This window comes from Podarcis filfolensis, assembly GCF_964270895.1.
Source record: "Podarcis filfolensis genome assembly, chromosome: 14".
In the NCBI taxonomy this organism is placed as follows: Eukaryota; Metazoa; Chordata; class Lepidosauria; order Squamata; family Lacertidae; genus Podarcis; species Podarcis filfolensis.
In genome coordinates, this window is record NC_139616.1 from 35726831 (window position 1) to 35748354 (window position 21524).

At 41.3% G+C, this 21524-nt stretch overlaps 1 protein-coding gene across 9 annotated transcripts in view; it reads left to right on the forward strand.

The window, feature by feature from the left end:
- The window catches only part of LOC310748862 (ankyrin repeat and fibronectin type-III domain-containing protein 1-like), a 333990-nt gene that overhangs the window by 60084 nt on the left and 252382 nt on the right, over positions 1-21524 (forward strand). For 8 of the 9 annotated variants that reach the window (XM_083584878.1, XM_083584873.1, XM_083584874.1 and 5 more), the window contains 2 exons: positions 7284-7477; positions 11057-11286. In XM_083584878.1, the coding sequence (XP_083441004.1) occupies positions 7405-7477; positions 11057-11286 (303 nt within the window). In that variant the 5' untranslated portion in view covers positions 7284-7404. Of the gene's footprint in view, positions 1-6289; positions 6411-7283; positions 7478-11056; positions 11287-21524 lie in introns of all 9 variants that reach the window. The other variant, XM_083584877.1, reaches the window with a different exon arrangement.

Below are 21524 nucleotides of genomic sequence, written 5' to 3' on the forward strand. Positions count from 1 at the left end.
GAAAGCAAACACCTGCCTACAGTAAAAAACAACAGCTGCCTCATATACCCTGAGAGTAGCACCCATCCCACTTGTCCGCTTTGATAGGCTAGCTGTTCAAAGTACAGAGAGTCTGAGGTTCCACTTTTCTTGAGGCCCTCAAGCGCTCTACCTGCCCCCTTGAGAGTCTCCTCCTGAGGTCTGATAAAGCCAGATCACAGAGTCACAGCCTGTATTGTACTGTGTCCAGGATGAAGGAGATCCTGAAAGGGAACGTTCCAGTACTTTTCTCTTTTCCCTAGGCTAATTGAGAGAAGCAGCAATCACTTTGCTTTGTGGTCCTCTACTGCTAGTTTATGTAAACTGAAGTTTGAGACAGACCAGTTTATCTCTCTTTTATAAACAAACTTGTTTTAATATATTGCTTCTGAACACTTAACAATCACATAAACTGTAATTTGTGGCCCATATTTCATCTACTCATTCAAATATTTGAATAGATTAGGGAAGCACCTTATTAGTTATGCAGAAAATTTAGCATGACTCTTTAGAGCTTATTTGATTCCTCAAACTGTTCATTCCACTTCTGTTATTTCTAAAAGGAAAGCTTTATACTGGCCAGTTTTAAGTTGTATTGGAGTAGTTGACTTTTTAGATGCACAAGGTATGAGATCCATAGGGGGTCCATAGGTCAAAAACCAGAATAGGTCAGAAAGGCAATGAAGTGCTTTCATTAGACCATAGAACATCAGTGCATTAAAATTATTTTTGCCTGTTCTCTGGTGGAGAAAAGTTATTTCATTTTACACCATGACACTCTGAGCAATCTTCTGGGGTCATTCTGCTTAGGAAATTGTGATAATCAAGTATGTGAAGGCACAAATTACTGTCAACAGTGGTTGCTGAAAATATATTGGATTCTATTTGTATCTCATGCTTCTTTCGTAGAGTTGAGAGGGGCATAAGTAGTGTTCCCTCTTTTTAGATCATTCCCTGATTTTAGTTCCCTTTTTTGCTATTTAATGAGATGATAGTTTTCATGTGTGTTCCACATACGTAAACGAAGGTTTCCATAATACGATTGTCAAGACCATAATTAATAATTGTTACTTCTCACTTAAAAACAGCTTACTTAAGAATTCTACTTGTCTCTTTGCTCATTGGGGAAATATGTAAAATCTAGATATGATGTATTGAAAGTGTTTGTCTGAAAACCTCCTCTATAATGTGATATGAATACTGAGCCTGTAAGCATAATTTTATGGTGTGTTCACACAAGCATTTTTCCTGTGTCAGTTGGCACTGATAAGGAAGAAGGTAGTAGCTGTAATCCCAGACTATTGCTATTTGGCTTTTGTGGACAGCACAGCTACTCCTGAGCCTGCTACTATCTGTCTATGCTATACTGAGAGTGGGGGGAAGCATATGGGTTAACTTCTAATGGGGAAAACAATTCTCAGAGGCCTGTTTAAAAATGACTTCCATGATTTATTTATTTGTTGGGTTTATTTATATCACACTTTTCCTCCCAGGAGCTCAAGGCTGTGTATATGATTCTTTCCCTCTTTCTTTATCCCCCAGAGTGGGACGCGGGTAGTGCTGTGGTCCAAACCACTGAGCCTCTTGGGCTTGCCAATCGGAAGGTTGGTGATTTGAATCCCCACAACGGAGTGAGCTCCTGTTGCTCTGTCCCAGCTCCTTTGAATATATTGGGAGCAGCATCCACTGAGGTTGTAGACTAAAGGGTGGATTGAAGTGGATGTCCTGTTGTCAGGGGATGGGACTTCTGTGCTTTGCATGACTTCATCTTCTTCATATGGTGCTTGGTTTGTGTTCCCATGCCCCATCTTTTTTGAAAGCCCTCTCAGTCCCATGTTTTGCCCTCTTTTTAGCCCCTCTTATTTAGTCAAGCTCTTATTACAAGCGAAATTAGATGTGATCAATGCAGGAGACTGAGAGGTAAAACTGTGCACCCTGATGCATTGTCACTTCATCCCAGCATCGGTGCCATCACAGAGTATTGCTAGGTTATCTCCTAGAAACAGGCAGCTGGCATGAGACATGACAAAGCGGGGGGTGGGGGAAGGGAAATGTGATTGTGCTGGAGGATATGATTTCTGTGCACAGAAGTACTGTGTTTCTCCATGTTGCCATGTAGCTTCTGGCTGGGTCATGTCAGAGTTTCTAACTTATTTTACTAGGGAAATTCCAAAAGAAACCAATGTTTTTGGGGGGCATTTTTTTGCTAGCTAAAGAGAATACCAATTATGAATTGATTATTCTTTTGTGTTCATCATCATACTTAATATATTGAGATAGAAATATCAACTGCTAAGCTTTCTTCCATTGATGTATACATAATTGCATTTGTGTGAAGAGAGTTCTGGCCGTGACGACAACTTTGTGAGATAGCTATCTTTTGGGTAATTACAGTTATCTCATGATCTTATCATGATCTTATCAGTATATCGCGAATAAGCAAATGTTGCACAGTTTAAATTAATAGATGGATCTTTAAGAAACAGTCTTTATTAGTACCTGGCTGCATTGCTTACTGCTGCTGATCCTCAGTTCAAGAATCGAGAGGTGACAGTGTCCAATAGGTGAAAGTACAACTCCAGCTATATGGGAAGAGACTGTACAGTTCATTTCAAGCTGCTTTCAGACATCTCTTTTGAATGAGTGTTAGAGATGAAAGAATTCCGGTGGTCTCAATTTAAATATTATTAAGAATCAAACTTTCTGATTTGTTTGCTAAACAAAGGATGTTATAGACAAGCAAATGCCAGTTAGTTTAATTCAATAAAACTACTATCCATCAACTAATTATAATGTACAATAGAAAAGGAGGAAGGAGTTCTTGAGGAGGAAGTAGCCTTTGATATGTGTTACTCTTTCCACACCCCAAAACTATAGAGATGAGTTTTGAATGTTTGTCTGGTTTGCATTTAATGAGACAACTAAATAAATCTGAAAAGTTGCTCCAGAGTAGTTGAATGGAAAGATTTAATTATGAGTGAAAATTCAATGAAGTACAATTAGTCCACTTTGCATTTAGGGGTGGCTGACCTGTGACCTTCCAGTTTTAGTTAGACTTCAGCTCCTATCACTCCCAACCAGCATGGTCAATGGTCAAAGATAACAGAAATTTTAGGTAATTTCTGTGGGTCTACTATGACTAAAACTTAGTTGAATACCATGCAGAAAAATCTAGGACTGGTGTCTGCCAGGCATCAAGTTATGGAGTACAGTCTTCTACATGACTGCATGATCTCAAAATGCACATACTGTAATGGATCACTTATTTGAAAGCACTAGCACTTTCATGTAAAATATCCATCCAGGATTTTTGATATGGGGATGATTCTAAAGAAAAGTAATTTACCAGTGGATATTTTAATGGCACACTGACTCTGAACTGCACCATAAGCCACTCTGAATGTTAGAGCGGCCCCATATCCAGTGGAATATTTTGTAATGGAATTTTAGGATGAATTACTGGTACTTGACATTTGTCATGAAGTCCACAGTGGATTATACTCTGACAATACCTGCTGCGTGTATAGGTGCATCCTGCACTTAATTCTGGCTTGTGCTGAAGGTGGAAAAGTAAGCCTGCAGCTCTCTTTACACTTACCTGAGAGCTCTTGCCTTAAGTGGGTCACCAAAATAAATCTGGGAGGCTTTGGTTTTTCTGGTTGTTTAGAATAGCCAGGCATATGTCCAAATTAGCTCAAGGCCAAATGAGGCATGACACAGCCACATCAATTGAAAATTAATAATAGCAGGCTTGAGGCTGCAATATTTTTCAGAATTGCATTATATGGGGAAGTGAGAGTTGTAGCCTATCCTTCCCACTGCAGCCCTGAAGGAAATGCTCTCCCTCTAAAAAAGTTGTAGTCCCAGTGGCGTAGCGTGGGGGGTGCAGGGGGGGCCGGCCGCACCGGGCGCAACATCTGGGGGGGGCGCGCTCTCACTCGCAGCTCTCTGCCCCTACCTGGCTCACTCACTCTCTCTCACTGCAGTGCTGGCTGTGCGAATCTGATCCGAGCCGCCGGGTTGCCGCCCACTGTGTGTGTGGGGGGGTGCCAGGTGTGCGGTGCGGTTAGGGGGCGCAAATTACTTGCCTTGCCCCAGGTGCTGACAACCCACGCTACGCCACTGTGTAGTCCAGCAGCATATTTAGGGCTGCAGGTTGCTCATCCCTACATTAATATGCTCAAACTGTCTTGCCCCAGTGAGCAACCTGGCTGCTGAATTCTGCAATAGTTTCTTTACCATTTTCAGAGGCAGCCCTATGTATAATGTGTTGCAGTAATCTAACCTAGAAGTTACCAGAGCATAGACAACAGTAGTTAGGCTGTCCCTGTCCAAAAGGGGTGCAGCCGGGCCACCAGCCAAAGTTGATGGAAGGCATTCTGTGCCACCGAGGCTACTTAAGCCTCAAATGACAGCAATGGGTCCAGAAGTACCCCCAAGTATCTAGAGGTACCCCAAGTCTCTCCAGGTACCTGCTTCTTCAGAGGCAGTGTAACCCCATCAAGAACAGGCCACCTTCCATCCATCTGGCCTAGGGAACCACCCACCAACAGTGCCTCAGACTTACATGGATTGAGCTTCAGTTTGTTGGCTCTAATCCAGTCCACTACCAAGGCAAGAAAATGGTTCAGTGCATTCACTGCTTCACCTGCAGATTTAAAGGAGTAGCACTGTATGTCATCAGCATATCAGCTATGTGTGACAGCATACTCCAATCATCCAGATAACTCCACTCAGGGGTTTTATGTAGATGATAAACAGCATAGGGGATAAAATCACATCCTGAGGAACCTTACATTAAAGGCACCACGGGGCTGAAGAATACTCCCCAAGCAACACCCTCTGGAAACATCCATCCAAGTAGGTCTGGAACTACTGCAAAGTGGTGCCACCCATTCCTAACTCGGACAGCTGCTCCAGAAAGATACCATGGTCAATGGTATCAAAAGCTGCTGAGAGGTCAATGAGGTCTCTCTTCCAACAGAAGTCTTCATATAGGGTGACCAAAGCATATTCTGTGCCAAAACTGGGCCAAAACTCCGATTGAAAGGGATCTAAAAGATCTGGCCCACAACCACCTGCTGAAGAACCTTGCTCAAGAAGGGGAGATTAGTAGCTGGTTGGTCCTTACTTAGATTTTCCAAAGCCAGGGAGGGTTTCTTGAGGAGTGGTTTTACCACTGCCTCCTCCAAGCAGGCAGGCACTACCCCTTCTCAGAAGGAGGCATTAATCATCTCCCCAGCCCAGTCAGTTATCCCATCCCTGCTAGTTTTTATCAGTCAAGAGGGGCAAGGATCTAGGGCACAAGTGGTTTGCCCGATCTAAACACCTTATCCATCCTATATACTGTATTTGGAACTTAAAATAATTATCCAACTCAAAATGTTTGTATACTGTGGCCATTCTTTTAATATTGGCAAGCACCCATTCATGTCATAGCTTTGATTCCCAAGCAGCAAATACATCTGGGCAAAATTTAGTAGCAATACAATCTTCCATACCCTCATGGTTTGCTCAGCAGGTAGGAATTGATAATGACTAGTTAATAACTTTAGGTGGAATAATTTTTAAAATCCTTGTCAAACATTGATTATGAGGTCCACAGCTGAAAAAGCAAAACAACAGTTATTTATAGGCCTTGGTGCATTTGGTGGTTGATTATACCTGACCTTTGTGCAATCTTCATGTACTCTCCTTGAGGGCCTTTGCTAGTAGAATGTCACCACCTGCAGCAAGGCTGTGTGGTAGGTATGCTTTTGGGAGGGATTTGCAGATGCTGGGTGACTCTTTTGCCTTCTACAAGGAATTAAAAATCACAATATTTGCCCATCTAGCCCAGTCCCTCCCTCTGCTGTGCCTCTCTTGATTGTAGCATCTGATGCTGTGCTTTACCTTTTTTTCCTTAATGGAGATGTTTCACGTGTTTCTAAATATCATCTAGTTTGGCGAGAGAGAGAGAGAAAGAGAGATAAAGAAAGAAAGCACAGATCTGCAAATCCCCAGAGAATATATTCCACTGTCAGAACTGGAAAGCAAAATAGGCCAAAAAAAATTTGTGAAATAATAATTGAGACTGGGCTCCATGCTTCTTCATGTATCCCTTGTTCTTTACTTCATCCTTAATAAATCATTGCCTGCAGCTGAGCAGATCAAAACATCAGTTCCCCAGAAGTGTGAGTTCTTTTCTCTGACTCCAGAGATGGTTATCTGTAAGCAGCGGTGTAGTGGTCCAGGGCTGCAGGGAGTGAAAGACCCATTGTTATTTCTGCAGCAGAGTCCCTGCTTCCAGTATCCCAGAGCTGCCCAATCAGCATGACAGGAGAGTTTTTTGGCCTTGGAAAATAAGACTTCTCGCCTTTTCTGTTAATTGGAGCCAATCCAAGTGAAAGGAGGTGAGTCAGTTATTAAGGATTGGCTTTTTGGGTCTCTGTGTGCCTTTGGGGCTAAAGTCAAACTATTGGAGAGTTACAGTGCCTGTTGTGGCTGTAGAGACTGATATGGGAGAAACAGCATAATATTTAGCCACCCTAGAATCTTGGAAGCATAGAATTGTAGAGTTGGAAGGTACTCCAAGTGCCATCTAGTCCAACTCTCTGCAATGCAGAAATCTCATACATACAGATGGCCATCTAACATCTCTTAGCTGCCAGAAATTTCTTGCTGAAGTTAAGCTGGAATCCACATTTTGAATTGAAAGGAGTAAAAAAAGAAACATAAAATGCACCTGATTGTCTGGGAATGTCTGTAAAAAAGGCTCAGTAAAGATCTTTGCAGCTAGCTTGCCTCCCCCTTTCGGAATCTCCCTGACTTACCGTACCTTCCAGAAGCAGTGACTGGTGGCGGTAGCAGGGTGAAATGGAAGGCTTATCTTTGTATTTTCATTGGCATGAGATTTATTGGATTTGTAGTTCTGAGTGGTCCAGGATCTTTACTAAAGGCCCTGAAATCCTGTTTTGTGGCAATAGCTTTGGTAAAGCTTTTCAGTGTAATGAAAATATAAATGAGTAGCGCCCCCCTCTTTGCCCCTTCATCTTGTTACTATTTCTTGAATGTAAGTTCTGGAGATGGTGTTGGGGTTTGCTCATGATGAACATGGCTAAATTCAAAGGGGTTTTGGAATACGGAGTAAAAACTGTTTTCAACTCAAGGTGGGTCTTGTGTTCTGAACTCACCTAATTTCAAAAATCTGCTACTTCACTAGTAGGAATAAAAAATGTAATCATAGGCACATCTGATTGCAATCTCTTTCTTTTCTCCTTTTAAAGGTCATTAGACAGAAAGCCACAGAGACCTGTACTAGGAAAGTCAAGGACTCTTCCCAGCATTCCTCAGTCCCCAATCGTAAACCGCGTTCCACTTCTAGATTCAAAATTGTACAAGAAAGATATGCCAGAACAGAAGCATTACAGAAATCACTCTGCCCCTGACTGTCAAAAAGGATGTACAGTGCCCTCTACAGGTAAGTTTCAATAAATGTAAGTAATCCTGTATACTTTGTTTTTATTATTAATTCAATTTATGTTCTGCCAAAGGTTTGAGAAAAGCTTCAGGACAGCTCTTTTGTAGCCGCCTTTTCAGGAGACTCCTTAAATCATGCGTAGGCAAACTAAGGCCCGGGGGCTGGATCCGGCCCAACCGCCTTCTAAATCTGGTCCGCGGACGGTCTTGGAATCAGTGTTTTTACATGAGTAGAATGTGTCCTTTTATTTAAAATGCATCTCTGGGTTCTTTGTGAGGCCTGCCTGGTGTTTTTACATGAGTAGAATGTGACCTTTTATTTAAAATGCATCTCTGGGTTATTTGTGGGGCATAGGAATACATTCAGTTTCCCACCCCAAAATATAGTCCGCCCCCCCCCAAGGTCTGAGGGACAGTGGACCGGCCCCCTGCTGAAAAAAATTGCTGACTCTGGCCTTAAATCATTAAGAAACATGGTTCTAAACATTTTCTAGTTAAAAACTACCTGTATTACAAATGCACCTCCATTTTCAGTTTCTTTTTTCTCTGTGTGTCAGAGTTGTTGCTTGCCCCATGTGTCTCAGCAGGCAGTGCAGTGTACTTCCGGGGGCGAAGTCAAACCACTGGAAAATCACAGTGCTTGCTGTGGCTGCAGAGACGGATAACTTGTAACTGCTGCCTCCCGTGTTGTTTTTGCTGTTAGCAGCACCAAAGTAACCTCTCTGGGGCGTAACCCTGAGCAGTGTGTATGAAGGTCCTGGACTGCTCAGATAATAAGACCACCCTCTTGGTCTTGCTGATGTGGTCCAAATGAAAGCAGAGCAATACATTTGGCACCAGCTTGACTGCAGGAGTTGCTGGAAGGAGGAGACAAGGCGCCATCCAACTGTTTTAGGCCTGGTTGGTGCTGATTTTATTACTGGATTGTTTAAGAAAACATGTAATTGGTGATGTGTTAGCCAGGGCATTTGAGTACCCCCTAGTTTTTAGTGTTTATTCTTGGTTTTTTGTGTGAGAAGATAAACGAGTGTAATTTTTTCTGCCATTTGCGGAGTTGGGTTGGGGGAATCAGATTGGGGGGTTTGGAATAAGTAGCTTACTTTTGGGAGGGTGATCATTTTGATCATGGCTATTTTGTCTGAGAAGCTGAAGTTGGTGTTGTTCCATTTTCTCAAGTCTTTGTTGATTTGTCACCACAGGAGGTTGTAATTGTGGAGGTACGGTTTGTTGAGGTTTCTGGTTATTTGTACCCCATGGTATCTGAACTTGGTGTGGCAGAGTTTTACCTTAGTGATGTTGGTGAATTCTTTTTGGATATTTGAGGGTGTGTGTGTTGAAACACATAGCCTCAAATACCTGACACCATTGCAAATGTGTTGGGTTCTTTGTTTAGGGCAGCAACTGTGTTTATGGGGTCTGGCGTGACATCAGGTTACCTGCAAAAAGCCCTAATTTATAGGTTCTGCCTTTTGTTTCCACTCCCTTGATGTCTGTTGCTGCTCAGATTCAGATTGCTAGGGGTTTCAGAGAAAGGGAGACAGTGGACATCCTTGTTTTGTGCCTCCTCGGATAGCTATGGTATTAGAGTCCACACTGTTAGTCCTGCATTATGCTGAGGCTTGGGAGTAGATTTGTTTGAGGGTTTGTAAGAACTTGGGACCAAATTTCATTTTGGTTAGTACTGCTAGTAGGCATTTCCATTCTAAGTAATCAAAGGCTTTGAGGATGTCTAGGCACATAATTGTCAGTGGGAGTTTTGTTGTTTTGCTGTGTTTGATTATATTCAGTAGTTTCCTAATAGGGTTTGTTATATTGCGACCAGGGATGAAGCCAGTCTGGTCTGGGGCTAATAATTTGTGTAGAATTTTTTTTAGGCGGTTAGCCAAGATTGATGTGAATATCTTGTAGTCTTGGTTTATTAATGATATCAGGCGGCATGATTTTACTTTGAGGCTGTCTTTGAGTGGTTTTGGGATAGATACTATTTTAGAGGAGGTCCAGGTTTTAGGAATGGGGCCCTCTTTTATGATGTCATTAAATAGACAGGTCATGTAGGGCATCAGGGGTTCTTTGAATTTCTTATAGAATTCTTCTGTAAAGCCGTCTGGCCCTGGGGCGTTGTGTGGTTTCAGTTTTTTGAGGACCGTATCTATTTCCTCTGGGGTGATAGGACTGTCAATGAATTTCTGTTCCTCATCAGTTAAGGTTGGCATGGTCAGCCCTGTTAGGAATTTTCTGATTTCCTCTTCAGGTGGGTTAGGTTGGAATAAAATTCCGCAAATTCTGAGTTTATTTCTTTGTTATGTTGCCGTCTTTTTTAGTGATGCAGTGAATTCTTATTTTGGTTGATTTTGCATTGCTTTGTAACGATTTGTTGGGTCTCTGGACCGTAATAAAGATTGATGATGATGGTTGTTTTCCCTATGCCTGTTTGCTAATAGTCTGAAGTTTTTCCCTCCAGACTCGTAAAAGTGTTGTTTTGAATATAGAATATTGATCATTGTTTTGTTGATTTCTAGTGAGTTGAGTTCCCTCCTTTTTTGTTCTATAGGTTTAAGGAATCCTTGGCTCATGTTTGTAGAGTGATGAGAGAGTTGTGATGTCTTGTTCTGTTTTGCTAATTTTTGACCGCTTTCATAGTGTTCCAAAGGAGAGGGGTTGTTATATTGTCTACATCATTTGCTTTGAAATAGTTTTGGAGAGTTTTTGTGAGACTCTCTCAAATTAGTTTATTTGTGATTAGGATGGGACTGAAGGGATCATGATGGGGTGGTTTGTGTTTCTGAAGGACCATGATAGGGTGGTTTGTGTTTCTGGCTGCCAGTGGCACCCCTCTGACGGCAGGGGAGGGTCCTCACAGTGCCTGTCTTCTCCTGGTGTGATAACCTTTGCACAGCTCTCCGTTGGGCCTCTGCCTGCTTCCCTTGTGCCAGTTACCAGAGAGGTTGGATCAGGGCCTCTGCAGCTATCATTGGTAGCAGCTGTGGGAAACTTCTCCACCTGAGACCCTAAAGAGTTTCTGGTAGTTAAACTGTTGTAGACTAGATAGAACACCAGCTCCTTATATTTGTGCAGCGTGTACTGTGCTAAGAGGTTTCAATTTTTAATGGACCTTTTTTGAGTCTTTTCTCATAAAAATATTTATTGCCTTTTGTATGCATGTTCTTCTTTCTCAAACTGTTTTTTTTTGTCCATAGAATGTTCACTTAACTCTGCACCCTCATTTTGACCTCGTTTCATGCTAGCAAAAAGATAGGTGATATACTGCTTGCACCCTCATCTTACAGCTACTGACAAGGGTTTATATTACCTGTGTGAGTACACACACCAATAATATTTATTCATCTAGGCAGTACACCTAGGCAGTACACACTTAATAAAGGACGAGAAAAACATGCTGTTCATGCTGGCATCTTCACTCCAGGAAGGAAACACAGTTGCTTAAATTAATGGAAACATGGTTTTTATCCTTCGGAGGAAAATGTTGACAAGAAGTGGAAATCTTGTAGCAAAAGTGTTAATTTTGGATCCTTATTTGATGGCTATGGGTCCTTTTCTCTCTTTTACTCCCCTGTCCTAGGAGAAGCATGGCAGCTGGAAGATGATTGTGCTGAATCTATGAGGGAACCTGCCCTTCAGCCAAGGCTGTGCACTGCCATGGACGAGGCGCCTTTCAGATCCTTGAGAACTCGGTCCTTCTACATGAGGAAGAGCCTTTCAGTAGACAACCACTTAAGTGCCCTCAGCTATTCTATCCACCCCACAGAAACCAAGACAGAGCGGGTCAAAACAAAACTTCGAAGGCAATTTGTGAGTACCAAATGGCTTATTTCCCACATTTATTGAAAGGCTTGCAGTCCATGCATTTTCAAAATTTGCACCACTGTTAGTTATTCCTGCAAACAGCTTGCATACTCTACTGAAACTGATGGTGCAGTATATCAGAAACAGGCATGTGCAGAGTTTGTCTGAGGCCTGGGGTGGGAGTTTTGTTAGAATAAAGTTATAAACTCTAAGCTTAGCCCTCTGAGGTGCAGGAAGAGTGTACCTGACTGCCCCCCCATTGGCCCATTCAGAAGTATTGAATCTTACTTATTGATCTGATATTCAGTATCTTCATGTAGCTCCCTACCATCTATATTGTTAAAGCGTATAACTTTGGCATCTGAAATATGCTCTGCTTGAGATGGGTAAATGTGTGCACATATTGTGCATATATGCACTCATCTAACTTTCCTTTCAGCTTTGAAAACTGCTGTTGAAACCCTGCATTTGTCACAAGAAAATAAGAAGACTTTTCCATTTGTTGTCACCAATTTTAATCCTTCCCAAAATTTGACTGAAAAATTTTGAACCAGAAATCTTGCAGCAGTAGAATAACAGTTCACATCAGTACATAAGTGGTAAAGAGACTTCAAAACACAAGTATATCTATGAGAGATAAATATCCAGGTTGACTTGAACAGAACCGTATATGGGGGAAACCTAAAATAGAAATGGGTGCTTTTAAGCCAAAATTGCAGGAGCAATCCAGTTACTGGAGGAAGCGTGAAAGAGATGCATGGGAAGAGTTGTGGTTTGCAACTCAAAGTTCAGTATCAGTAATGTATCTGGTTTTAGGAAGGGATGAGTTTGAAATTGTAGCCCCACAGTCTGTGTGTTGAAGGGTAATGAATAATGAACAGCAGTAAGCTTCTTGTTTCCCAATCTGTAGCAGAATTTATGTCACATAAATTTAGGAGAACAGATGAAAAAGCCAAGCACAAGAGAGGTGCCATGTCAAAAGAATAGCAGAAGTGGGATACTTGCTTCTAGTATCTAAAAACTATAGACTCAAGGTCACCAGAAGAAAGAAAGCAATTCAAAAACAATGAAGGATTGTAGGTGGTGCACATTTTAGAATTTTGATTCCCTAACATTGTAGATTGTCTTACATAAACAAAATGTTTAAAGGATTTTCACTTACTTGAAAGGGGAAAATATTTCATAAGACTTTTTTCAGTTTGTCAGTTTAATACCAAAGAGCCCATTCCATGTTGCTTTCTAGGACTTCACTTCTCTAGATGTGAGTAAGGGAAGGATCACCTGTCTCCTTTAAAAGTAGTCCTTATTCCCTAAGATAGACAGACTAATAATTTAAGCGGGCTACCTCCAGCAAGTAGGGGTTGTAAAGACCAAAATAGGCTTGCTCACAGCAGCAAAACTACTGATTTACGGGGTTACTTTGGAAGAAAGCTGTAAACATTTTTTCAAATGTATTATTTTGAGTCTAATAGGAGATAGCACTGGAGCAGAAATAACAGATGGAACACAGTTTGTAAAGTAGGATGTTATTAAAATTTAATGGGCTCATTTACCACTTTCTGAGAGACACCTGATCTGAAGAGTGATATGCTCATTTCCTTACCTCATTACCAGTTTCAGGATTGTAATGAAGGGATCAAGTATAATGAAGGGATCCACTGACAGACAATGCTTCCATAGATAGACTTTCCATTTTGTATGCAAGTACATGAAAATAATCAGAAACAATGAGAGGAAACCAGGAGCAGTTGTTACTAACCTGTGTCGTTAGAGGGCAAGGAGAAAGGCAGTAGTGACAAAACTATTTGCCTGTTTTTCCACAATGTGTTGCCGGGGTCTTTACCCCCATTCTATTTGATATTAGATATTGTTTTTCTGCCTGGTACATAACTCTGCTGCTGTTTAAATTTCCATTTTGCTTGGGTCTGACTGCTCTTTTTTGGGTGCTTTGGTGGGTCTCTAAAAATCTTGGTTTCATTTTTCTGCAATGACAATGCTAGTCATGGATTATTCTGATATAAAATATAGAACTCTGCTCTGACAATTCGATGGATTCCGATTTAAGACCCTGGTTCTTCAAATTGCAAGTGAAAAAAACCACAGTTGAATGAAAGCAGCCATATTTGATACCATCATTTGTGGTGAGAAGCAGAAAGCATCAAAAGGATTTCTGATGATTAGAGTGAGTCAGTTTTGCTTTGGGGTAAAAAACCGACTGGCAGTTTCTTTTGTTGTTTTATCCTACACTAGAGGTTGGGAAGGCATTTTCATTTTGCTTAGATTTTCCGGTGGTTTTTTTCCTTTTCCCACTTAAAATATGTGGTCTAGTTTGCTTGAGTGAGTTATCTGGATGTATTTGTACACCTGCAGTGCACTTGTTCTTTGTGCCTCTGGCATGCTGTGGTTTAGACAGTGTAGATTAGTTTATAGGAAATTGTGGTGAAGGTGGATAAATGCTTCACTTTTGCAAACAAAACCTTTGACCACATGGTCTCATTGTACTTTCTTGTCCTGTGGTTCTAAGATGTTATATCTCTGGCTTTGTAGATAGCCCAGAGTTTTAAGAAATGAAAAGATGAGGCTAAACCTGAAAAGGCTAAACCTGAGATCATTTAAGCCTTTTTCAGCTTTCAAAACACCTTACCAAAAAAATAAATTGAAAGCATAGTCTGTAGTGACAGCAATAATGGCTTTGTAATATTGCTACAGGAGCAAACAAAAGGATGCAGCCCAGGTGTGCAGATGGTAAACTGCATTGGCGTGCTTTAGTGGTACCTGGGATACAGGTACATTTCTCTTTACAGTTTCTATGATTTGTTCAAGTCCCCACCATCTTGGCTTACAACAAATAGAAAGAGGTCCTGAGTGTGCTACTCGGAAAACTGGCAGAGAGATCCCTTTAGGAATTTCAATTCTAAGCTTCCAGAAAGCAGTACAGATACTGATCTCCCTCTACCCACTTTCCTGCATATTTCCTTCTGAAGAAAGGAAAGTTTTCCTCCTTCCACTGTCTTTCAGGCTTACAGAGATATTTGTTAATACTGATAGTGATGTATGGTGCATCATCCTTCTGACAGTGGCACCCTGTAATCTTGATTGGTAAGTAGATAGATGGTCCTTCCATATTCATGATTCTATTATTATGCTCTTATTGCCACGGGATGCCTAGAGGGCACATCACGTTAAACTAGAAATACTACTACTACTACTACTACTACTACTACTACTACTAATTGATTTTATTTTATTTCTCACAATGAGAGCATCCTGACTTCAGAGATAAACTCTAGTGCCACCTAGTGACTGAACTATTTAATGACACTATCAGCATGCTTCAGGCTTCTGATAATCTTGGTGTTTTTTTCTAGAACCCTAATGGTTAATTGATATCTATTTTGTAAAGCTACAAGATTCATGTGCCTCATGATGCAGCAGGTTTAGGGCACCTGCGCAGATACAGCACTTCAGGTTGTGGGCTTTTCACGTTGCGAATAGGCCTCCGGAATGGATCCCGTTCGTGACCAGAGGTACCACTGTACCACTGAAGAAAAAGCTTACTTTGGAGCTTACAGAGCAAACACAACCTTTTTTTTGCACCCTTGAGATTTCCTCTTCCTCTCAGTTCTTGAAATCAGTCTGAGTCTTGGAGTACCTTTTAACATAAAAATACCAGAGTAGGCTAATCAGTCTATTTAAGAGTGTATAGAGTTGTCAGGCAATCACCTGTTTGAGCACTTGGGTCAGGAATCTATTTAATAATTAGTTTATTTACTTATTAATAGTTGCTCCATAATTCTCTAGGCTGCTCACAAAGCGAGAAAAAGGGATGTTGCAACTGGCTTATAGTTGTTAAATGTTCTGGGGACAGGCTAGGTTTCTTCAAGTGTGGTCTGATTACTGCTTCACTTTAAAGAGGCTGTTACCACCTGCTCTGCCAAGAAGGAATTTAAAACTTATTGGTGTTTTCTTTTCTTTGTCCCTGAGATGAACCTATTCAACTAATTAGACTTTTCCATCAAGAAGGGCAGGTGTGGTGTGTGTGTGTGTGTGTGTGTGTGTGTGTGTGTGTACTAGCACTTGTATTGTGAACTAGTACTTCTATTATTTATTTGTTTATTAAAATTTATATATTGCTTTGATTGCAGGAAAAAACCTCAAAGCAGATTATAAAAAAAGTAACACTTGTAGAAGTATACCTGATTTTTCTATTATGGTATCATATCTCTAACATTGGGTATCTTTTCCCAATTTCTTTCCAAACATTTCTGTTTTATTTTTGTGTGAATATAGCTGTCTCTTTAGTATCTGGGATTCATTTGGCTTTGACTGTTACTTCTGTGAGGAATGTTTGAGAGTGTAAGATAGTAACAAAGAAGTTTAACAAGAGTTAGAAGGACAAAATATACTGCCACAGCTTCCCACACAGTGTGCAATTGATATTAGACATGGGAACAAATTATTTCAAGCTACTTTTAAGGGAAATTGTGACTGCAGATAGCAGGCATAAACTCCAATGTATGTCCCCATAGACTTATAACACTGTAGTGAGCTGCATATTAATGGCATTCTTTCTACAGTTAAAATAAAATGGAAATATTTTATTAAACTAACACAAGCAAGGATATACATACAGCTTAGCAACATTAGACTCCTGATAAATTTGAGCTACCCACAGGCTCTTATTAGAAATTTCAAAATCCTTTATTTTATTTTAACATCCTAGGTACCTTTCCCCCCCCATAAATATGTATTGTTTTTACTAAGGTATACTAATCGAACCACAGAATAATTTGGGAGCTTCTAATGATTCTGAGCTTTTAAAATTATTATTTTATTTAAAGACAACATCTCTTCTGTCTCACAGCTTAAGGATTTACACCAGAAGTTTCTTGGACTACAGTACCCACCTACTGAACTGGAAAAAGGGAAAAACCAGATCAGCAGGGCCCTAGGAATAGTTACAGGACTAGCCCCTAGGAATAGTTACAACATGCACCTGATGATGTGGCCTATAGCCCACAAAAGCTAATGCCATAATAAATCTTGTTGGCCTTTAAGATACTACAAAACTCTTTTTTCGTTGTTACAAAAGATCAATACTACTATCCCTCTGGAAGTTACCTTCAGTGAAAACATCTTCACATGTGCAAATGCAGGTTGAAAGTGTTTCAGTTTGACCCTGGTGTGGGGTAGAGAACTAGTATAGACAGTGTCTGTAGTTGACTAGATTGAAATGAATTTCTTCCAATTCGGTTTGAAAATGTAGGAAGTAGCATTGGCAATTATATTTGAACTGTTAAGACATTTATCAAGAATGACAGAAAGAGGAACAAAAGACATTCAGCTGTGGTCTCTCACTATGTGCAAAGCACCCAACAGGTTACAGTGATTCTAGGTATTGCCATGGTGGATAATTCTGCATTATCTTTCTAAGCTTCCAGCAATAGGACTGGCTTGTGTGACAGTCCTTTTTCAGCATGTGTGCTTTTGTCATTGTCAACTCCACAGTCCTTTAGGCTGATAAAGCTTCAATGCCTTTGAAATATCCAGGTTTAACTGGCTTATAGGATAAACAAACAGCTTGATACCAGTGATCAAACTGACATTGGACTATTTTTAGCAGCATCTTTGTCTAGTCTCCCAGGTGTAATATAGAATGTTCCTGGTCCTAATGCAAAAGGGATTTGAAGGAGGCAGAGTTGGTGTTTCAAGTTTTTCCATGAGTCTTTTAAATTTCTGAAAGTTGCTTATTGACACCACAGCAACCAATTTTCTCAGAGGCTGTGCCTAGGAATGATTTATGTGGCCCTAGTAGAGCACCCCCAACTTGCTTAGGAGCAGTGCCATTGTAAATCTCTTTGCCACGTTATCATGGGACAAGAAGAATTGTGACAAAGGGCCTTAAATAGAGTAGAACCCTTTATTCAGTTTGAAATTGTATTTAGATTACTAATATTGTAAGTTAGGTGCAATCTGTAACTTAAATGCTGTATATGATACTGTATGGAATGTTGCTGAGTTCTGTGGAGATGTCATGGAGGTGATGGTCAGATCCTGAGGAGAAATGGGAAGAGTTCAGGGAATTGGAGCTGGATGACACTGTGGAGGGTCCTAGTGGGATTGGGGAGGTGAAATTGGGATTTCCAAAAAGTGTCTGAGCCCAGAGGGGAGGCCAATAATCCAGGGAATGAGAACTTGATCCAGGGGAGGGGCCATATGGGTTGGTAGAAGAATGTTCTGCTCCTTTGATATTGGACACCCCTAGTTAGATATCTCCTGCTGTAGAGTCACCCCTGGCACTGCTTCTGTTAGTGAAGTGTAAATCAGATGCTGAGTTAGGGCCAAAACTGCCTCCATTTGCCAGCTCCAGCAGGAACATACCTCACAGACGTAACCTGCTTGAAGGAATGTGCAGGGGCATGGGTGTAGCCAGGATTTTTGTTAGGGAGGGCAGAACCTGAGTTAGCTATGTATTTTTATTGATTTGGGGGGCAGCTGGCCTTCCCCGCCCCCCTGGCTATGCCCATGTCATTTGTTGGATCAATATATTTATTTGTACTTGGCCAGTTGTCTATACCTCTTAGGTACCTGCTGCACCTTGTAACTTGTGCCTTGCCTATGTGCTGACCTGATTTGTTCACTAAAGCCTTTATCAGAATTACAGCTGCTGGCAGTGAAGACATGACAGTTTATATGATTTCTTTTCTATTTTATAATTCATTCATGTATATGTTATTCGGTTTAAGTCACTTGGAGACCTGTTTGATGACAAATGAAAAACAAATAAGCAAACAAGCACAGAAAGATTTTTGGTGTGAACTGGAGAACTAAAGGATGTAGAAACCTTTGTTTTAACAGTTCTTAGAAATGAAATTTTAATTAATGTGTTTTGTGCTGCACTCCTAATGATTTGTTCTAGGGAGTAAGTCCCACAGAACTCATGTGGGTATATGAACTTAATATCGTGTGTAAGAAGGGCAATGCCCATGCCAAAAATCAACCAGAATTCCCATGTAAAATCCTTTTTCATCATGCTTACCATGAATGGGTAGTCAGCAATTAACATAGAGTACAAGTGTACTTTAACAAGACTAAAGTACAGAAGATAGCAGTCTACTCTGGGCTATCCAGTAGTAATTTATATATGTAGGAAAGCAAAGGAGGCAAGTGAGAACTACATTAGAGACGGTCTCCCTGTTCTTCTCCCATCTCTCCCAGGCCACCTGACATCTTGCTCTGTGATAAGGTTCCTGATGAGGTATCTTTGAATGTGATTGTATTAATGTGTTTTGAACTTACTTGTAAGCCACATTGGACAGATCTGTTTCCTTTAAAGTTGGAATGAAAATAGTAAACAAATGAATAGCCTATAGTTCTGGAACGCACTCCCATTTGTAGCCTTACCAAAATTCAAACCGCAATATTTCCTTGAAATAGTATAATGGACTTTTTACACATTACAATAAACCATGATTTATGGCTTACCATTAATGAACAGTATTACTGTGACAGAACTTTAATTAAAACCTAAACCCAGATAGACTGCTATCACTAGTGAGGGGGAAAGGGGAAATGGATATAAGGGAAATGGATATAAGGGTGGGGGTGGTAGCCATTTTGTTGCTCACAGTTCATTGTTTTGTTTAAGAACCTCAGAAAGGCTTCCTTGCTTGAGTGGTACAGCAAAGGAAGACACAGTCTTTACAGAAAGATAACGTTTAAGGCAGTGGTTTTCAACCAGTGTGCCGTGGCACCCTAGGGTGCCTTGAATCATGGCCAGGGGTACCACGGGCAATACTGGCCTCCTCTTCTATCCTTCCCTCCCTCCTCTGATACCCTCTCACGTCTCTGCCTCCCAGAGACTTGTACAGCTGTTTGTTACAGCAGCCCTGGCAACAAGCTCTCCAGGTGAATGGTGCCTCAGGGGCTGTCCAGGGGGTGCTATGGGCAGGCCCCTGTGGGCAGTGGGAGGAGGCACCTCTCTTTGTGGTGTGGGGGGGAGCTCAGAGACGAGGGGCCCAGAGGACTCCCAAGGAGGGGGGAGAAGGGAGGAGGCTGAGGGAACACTCCACAAGGAAGGGTCTTTGAAAAATGGTGAGAGGCTGCCAGTTCTGCAGGCAAGGAGTGACATAACTGGGCTCGTGAGCCCCACAGGGGTGACACACAAAGGATGTAGTTGGTCAAGGGAGCCCTGGACCCAAAAATATTGAAAACCTTTGATTGCTTAAACAGTATAAGCAGTATTCTTTAAACAGTATAGACATGTGAGGGGTGGGGAAGGGACAGAATGTGCTTCTTGTCACAAGTGATTTCATACCCCATACATGTCTGTGTCCCTCGTGCACATCTGCTCTATGTAGAACATAAAATAAAAATAGAATTAAAAATGGTATCTGAGATGGAATCCTATTTTTCCAACTATCAATATTGCTGGGAAAATGTGGTTTATCTCAGCAACACAAATGCTTCCTTTGGGGAAGAAGTTGAGTTCCCTAGCAACAAAAATGTACTGTATGCATATATTGTGCAAAACATGCCAGACATCTGGAAAAACACCCTTTAAGAGTCTGATTGATAACTTGACTTCTGTTATTAATTGAAGTAGGAACAGTTAAAGCTATCATAACTAAAAAATTATCCAGTTGTCAAATGGTGATTGAAGATATAAATTTAGTCATTTAGGTCTGACTGTGAGACAAGCTGTGGTTTGCAACTATATTAAGTCAGAGAAGCATCATCATCATCATCATAATGGAACAAGAATGCTGTTTGACAACATATATTTTTAGTATTTTTTAAAATAATATTTACAAGATTATATCCTGGTGTGTATAGTTGTACTAAAAGTATTTACTAAAATGGATGTTTCTTGATTCTTCTGAAGTAGTAAGAAACAGGTAGGGCAGTGCAGTGAGTCTGCTGCATTGGTGGCCAGCTTTCACGAGCACATCATCAGAGTATGTATGTATATTTGTTTGTGTAGTCAAAGCCACTATAAAACAAACATCAGGATATGTACTTGTGATTTTATGGCCTCCCTGCAGAGATGGGGATGGGGGGGTGGAATGACCACGCAAGACAGAGAATGTAGCAACTCAAACATACATTCCCCCACTGTCTAAGGCAACAAAACTGACCCCATTAATCATAGTGGCTGTGACAATATTTACTCTTTTCTCAGTAAGAAGTTGCAGTGGAACTTGGAGCAGAGCAAGCATACAGGACAATGTGGCCAGCCTTGATCCAGTAAGGCAAAAGAACTCATGAGTGTTTGGCTAGCAATAGCAATGGTTGGATTGGAATGTCTGGCATTCACCAGTGGAGGGCTTAATTGCAAGAGGGGGTTTATGACTGAAAACATTCCCCTTTTCTACACAGCTCACCCTTAAACATGCATCTCCTGTGTGGGACCTGTATATTGTGCATTGACATTACCTCAGCAGTTGTTGTAGTGGAGTAAAAGTTCCTGGTGTGTGTGTGGAATCCTAAGGCACAGTATCTGTAAGAATTCTGTGAAGACAAGGGTTGGCAATCCCCCATTCCCCAACTTACCAGGAGTGGCCTTTGAAGATTGATGTGGTGGTGTCTTGGGCCTCCTGTACAGTGGGAAAGCACTTTGAGGCTGCAGGGGAAGACAATACTGTAAGATCCTGGGAGCCAGCTAGCATCCACACCGGACTCCCAGCAGACAGGACTTCAGGGCAGACTCCCTTTGCCTAGTCCACCTTCATTGGGACGTCCCCATATGTCCTCTATTCCTTACCTTCCTGTCTTGGTTTTTTCATGAACAGGATTTTTGTGGTTATCAGCATAGCAGTGGACAGCTGTCAGTCACTGGTTTCAGGCCAGGAAGCAATTTGACCCACAGGTAGATTTGCTTTGCTCCTGTGGGTTTCCCCCTACCCCATAGCTATTGTCACAACTTTGTAATGGCAGTAGGGAAGGACAGGGAAGGGGCACTCCACCCCATGTCATCAGGAGATCTCCTTAAGAGGTGTTAGAAGGTGGCACTTCCTGTCCAGAAACCCAGCTTGTGGGTTGATGGACCATAGTACTCCCCTACCAGTGGCTGTCTGGGGTCCAGTGGAAGAGGCTCCCACTGTGGGGGACCCAAACATCAGTTGGCCCTGTCTATTGACTGACAGATTATCAACCAGCAAGTTGGCTGGATCTTCAGTGCCTATGCCAAACCTGTTCTTCTGTCATCACTAAAGTTGTGGCCTAATTTTTATCTAGCATCTAAG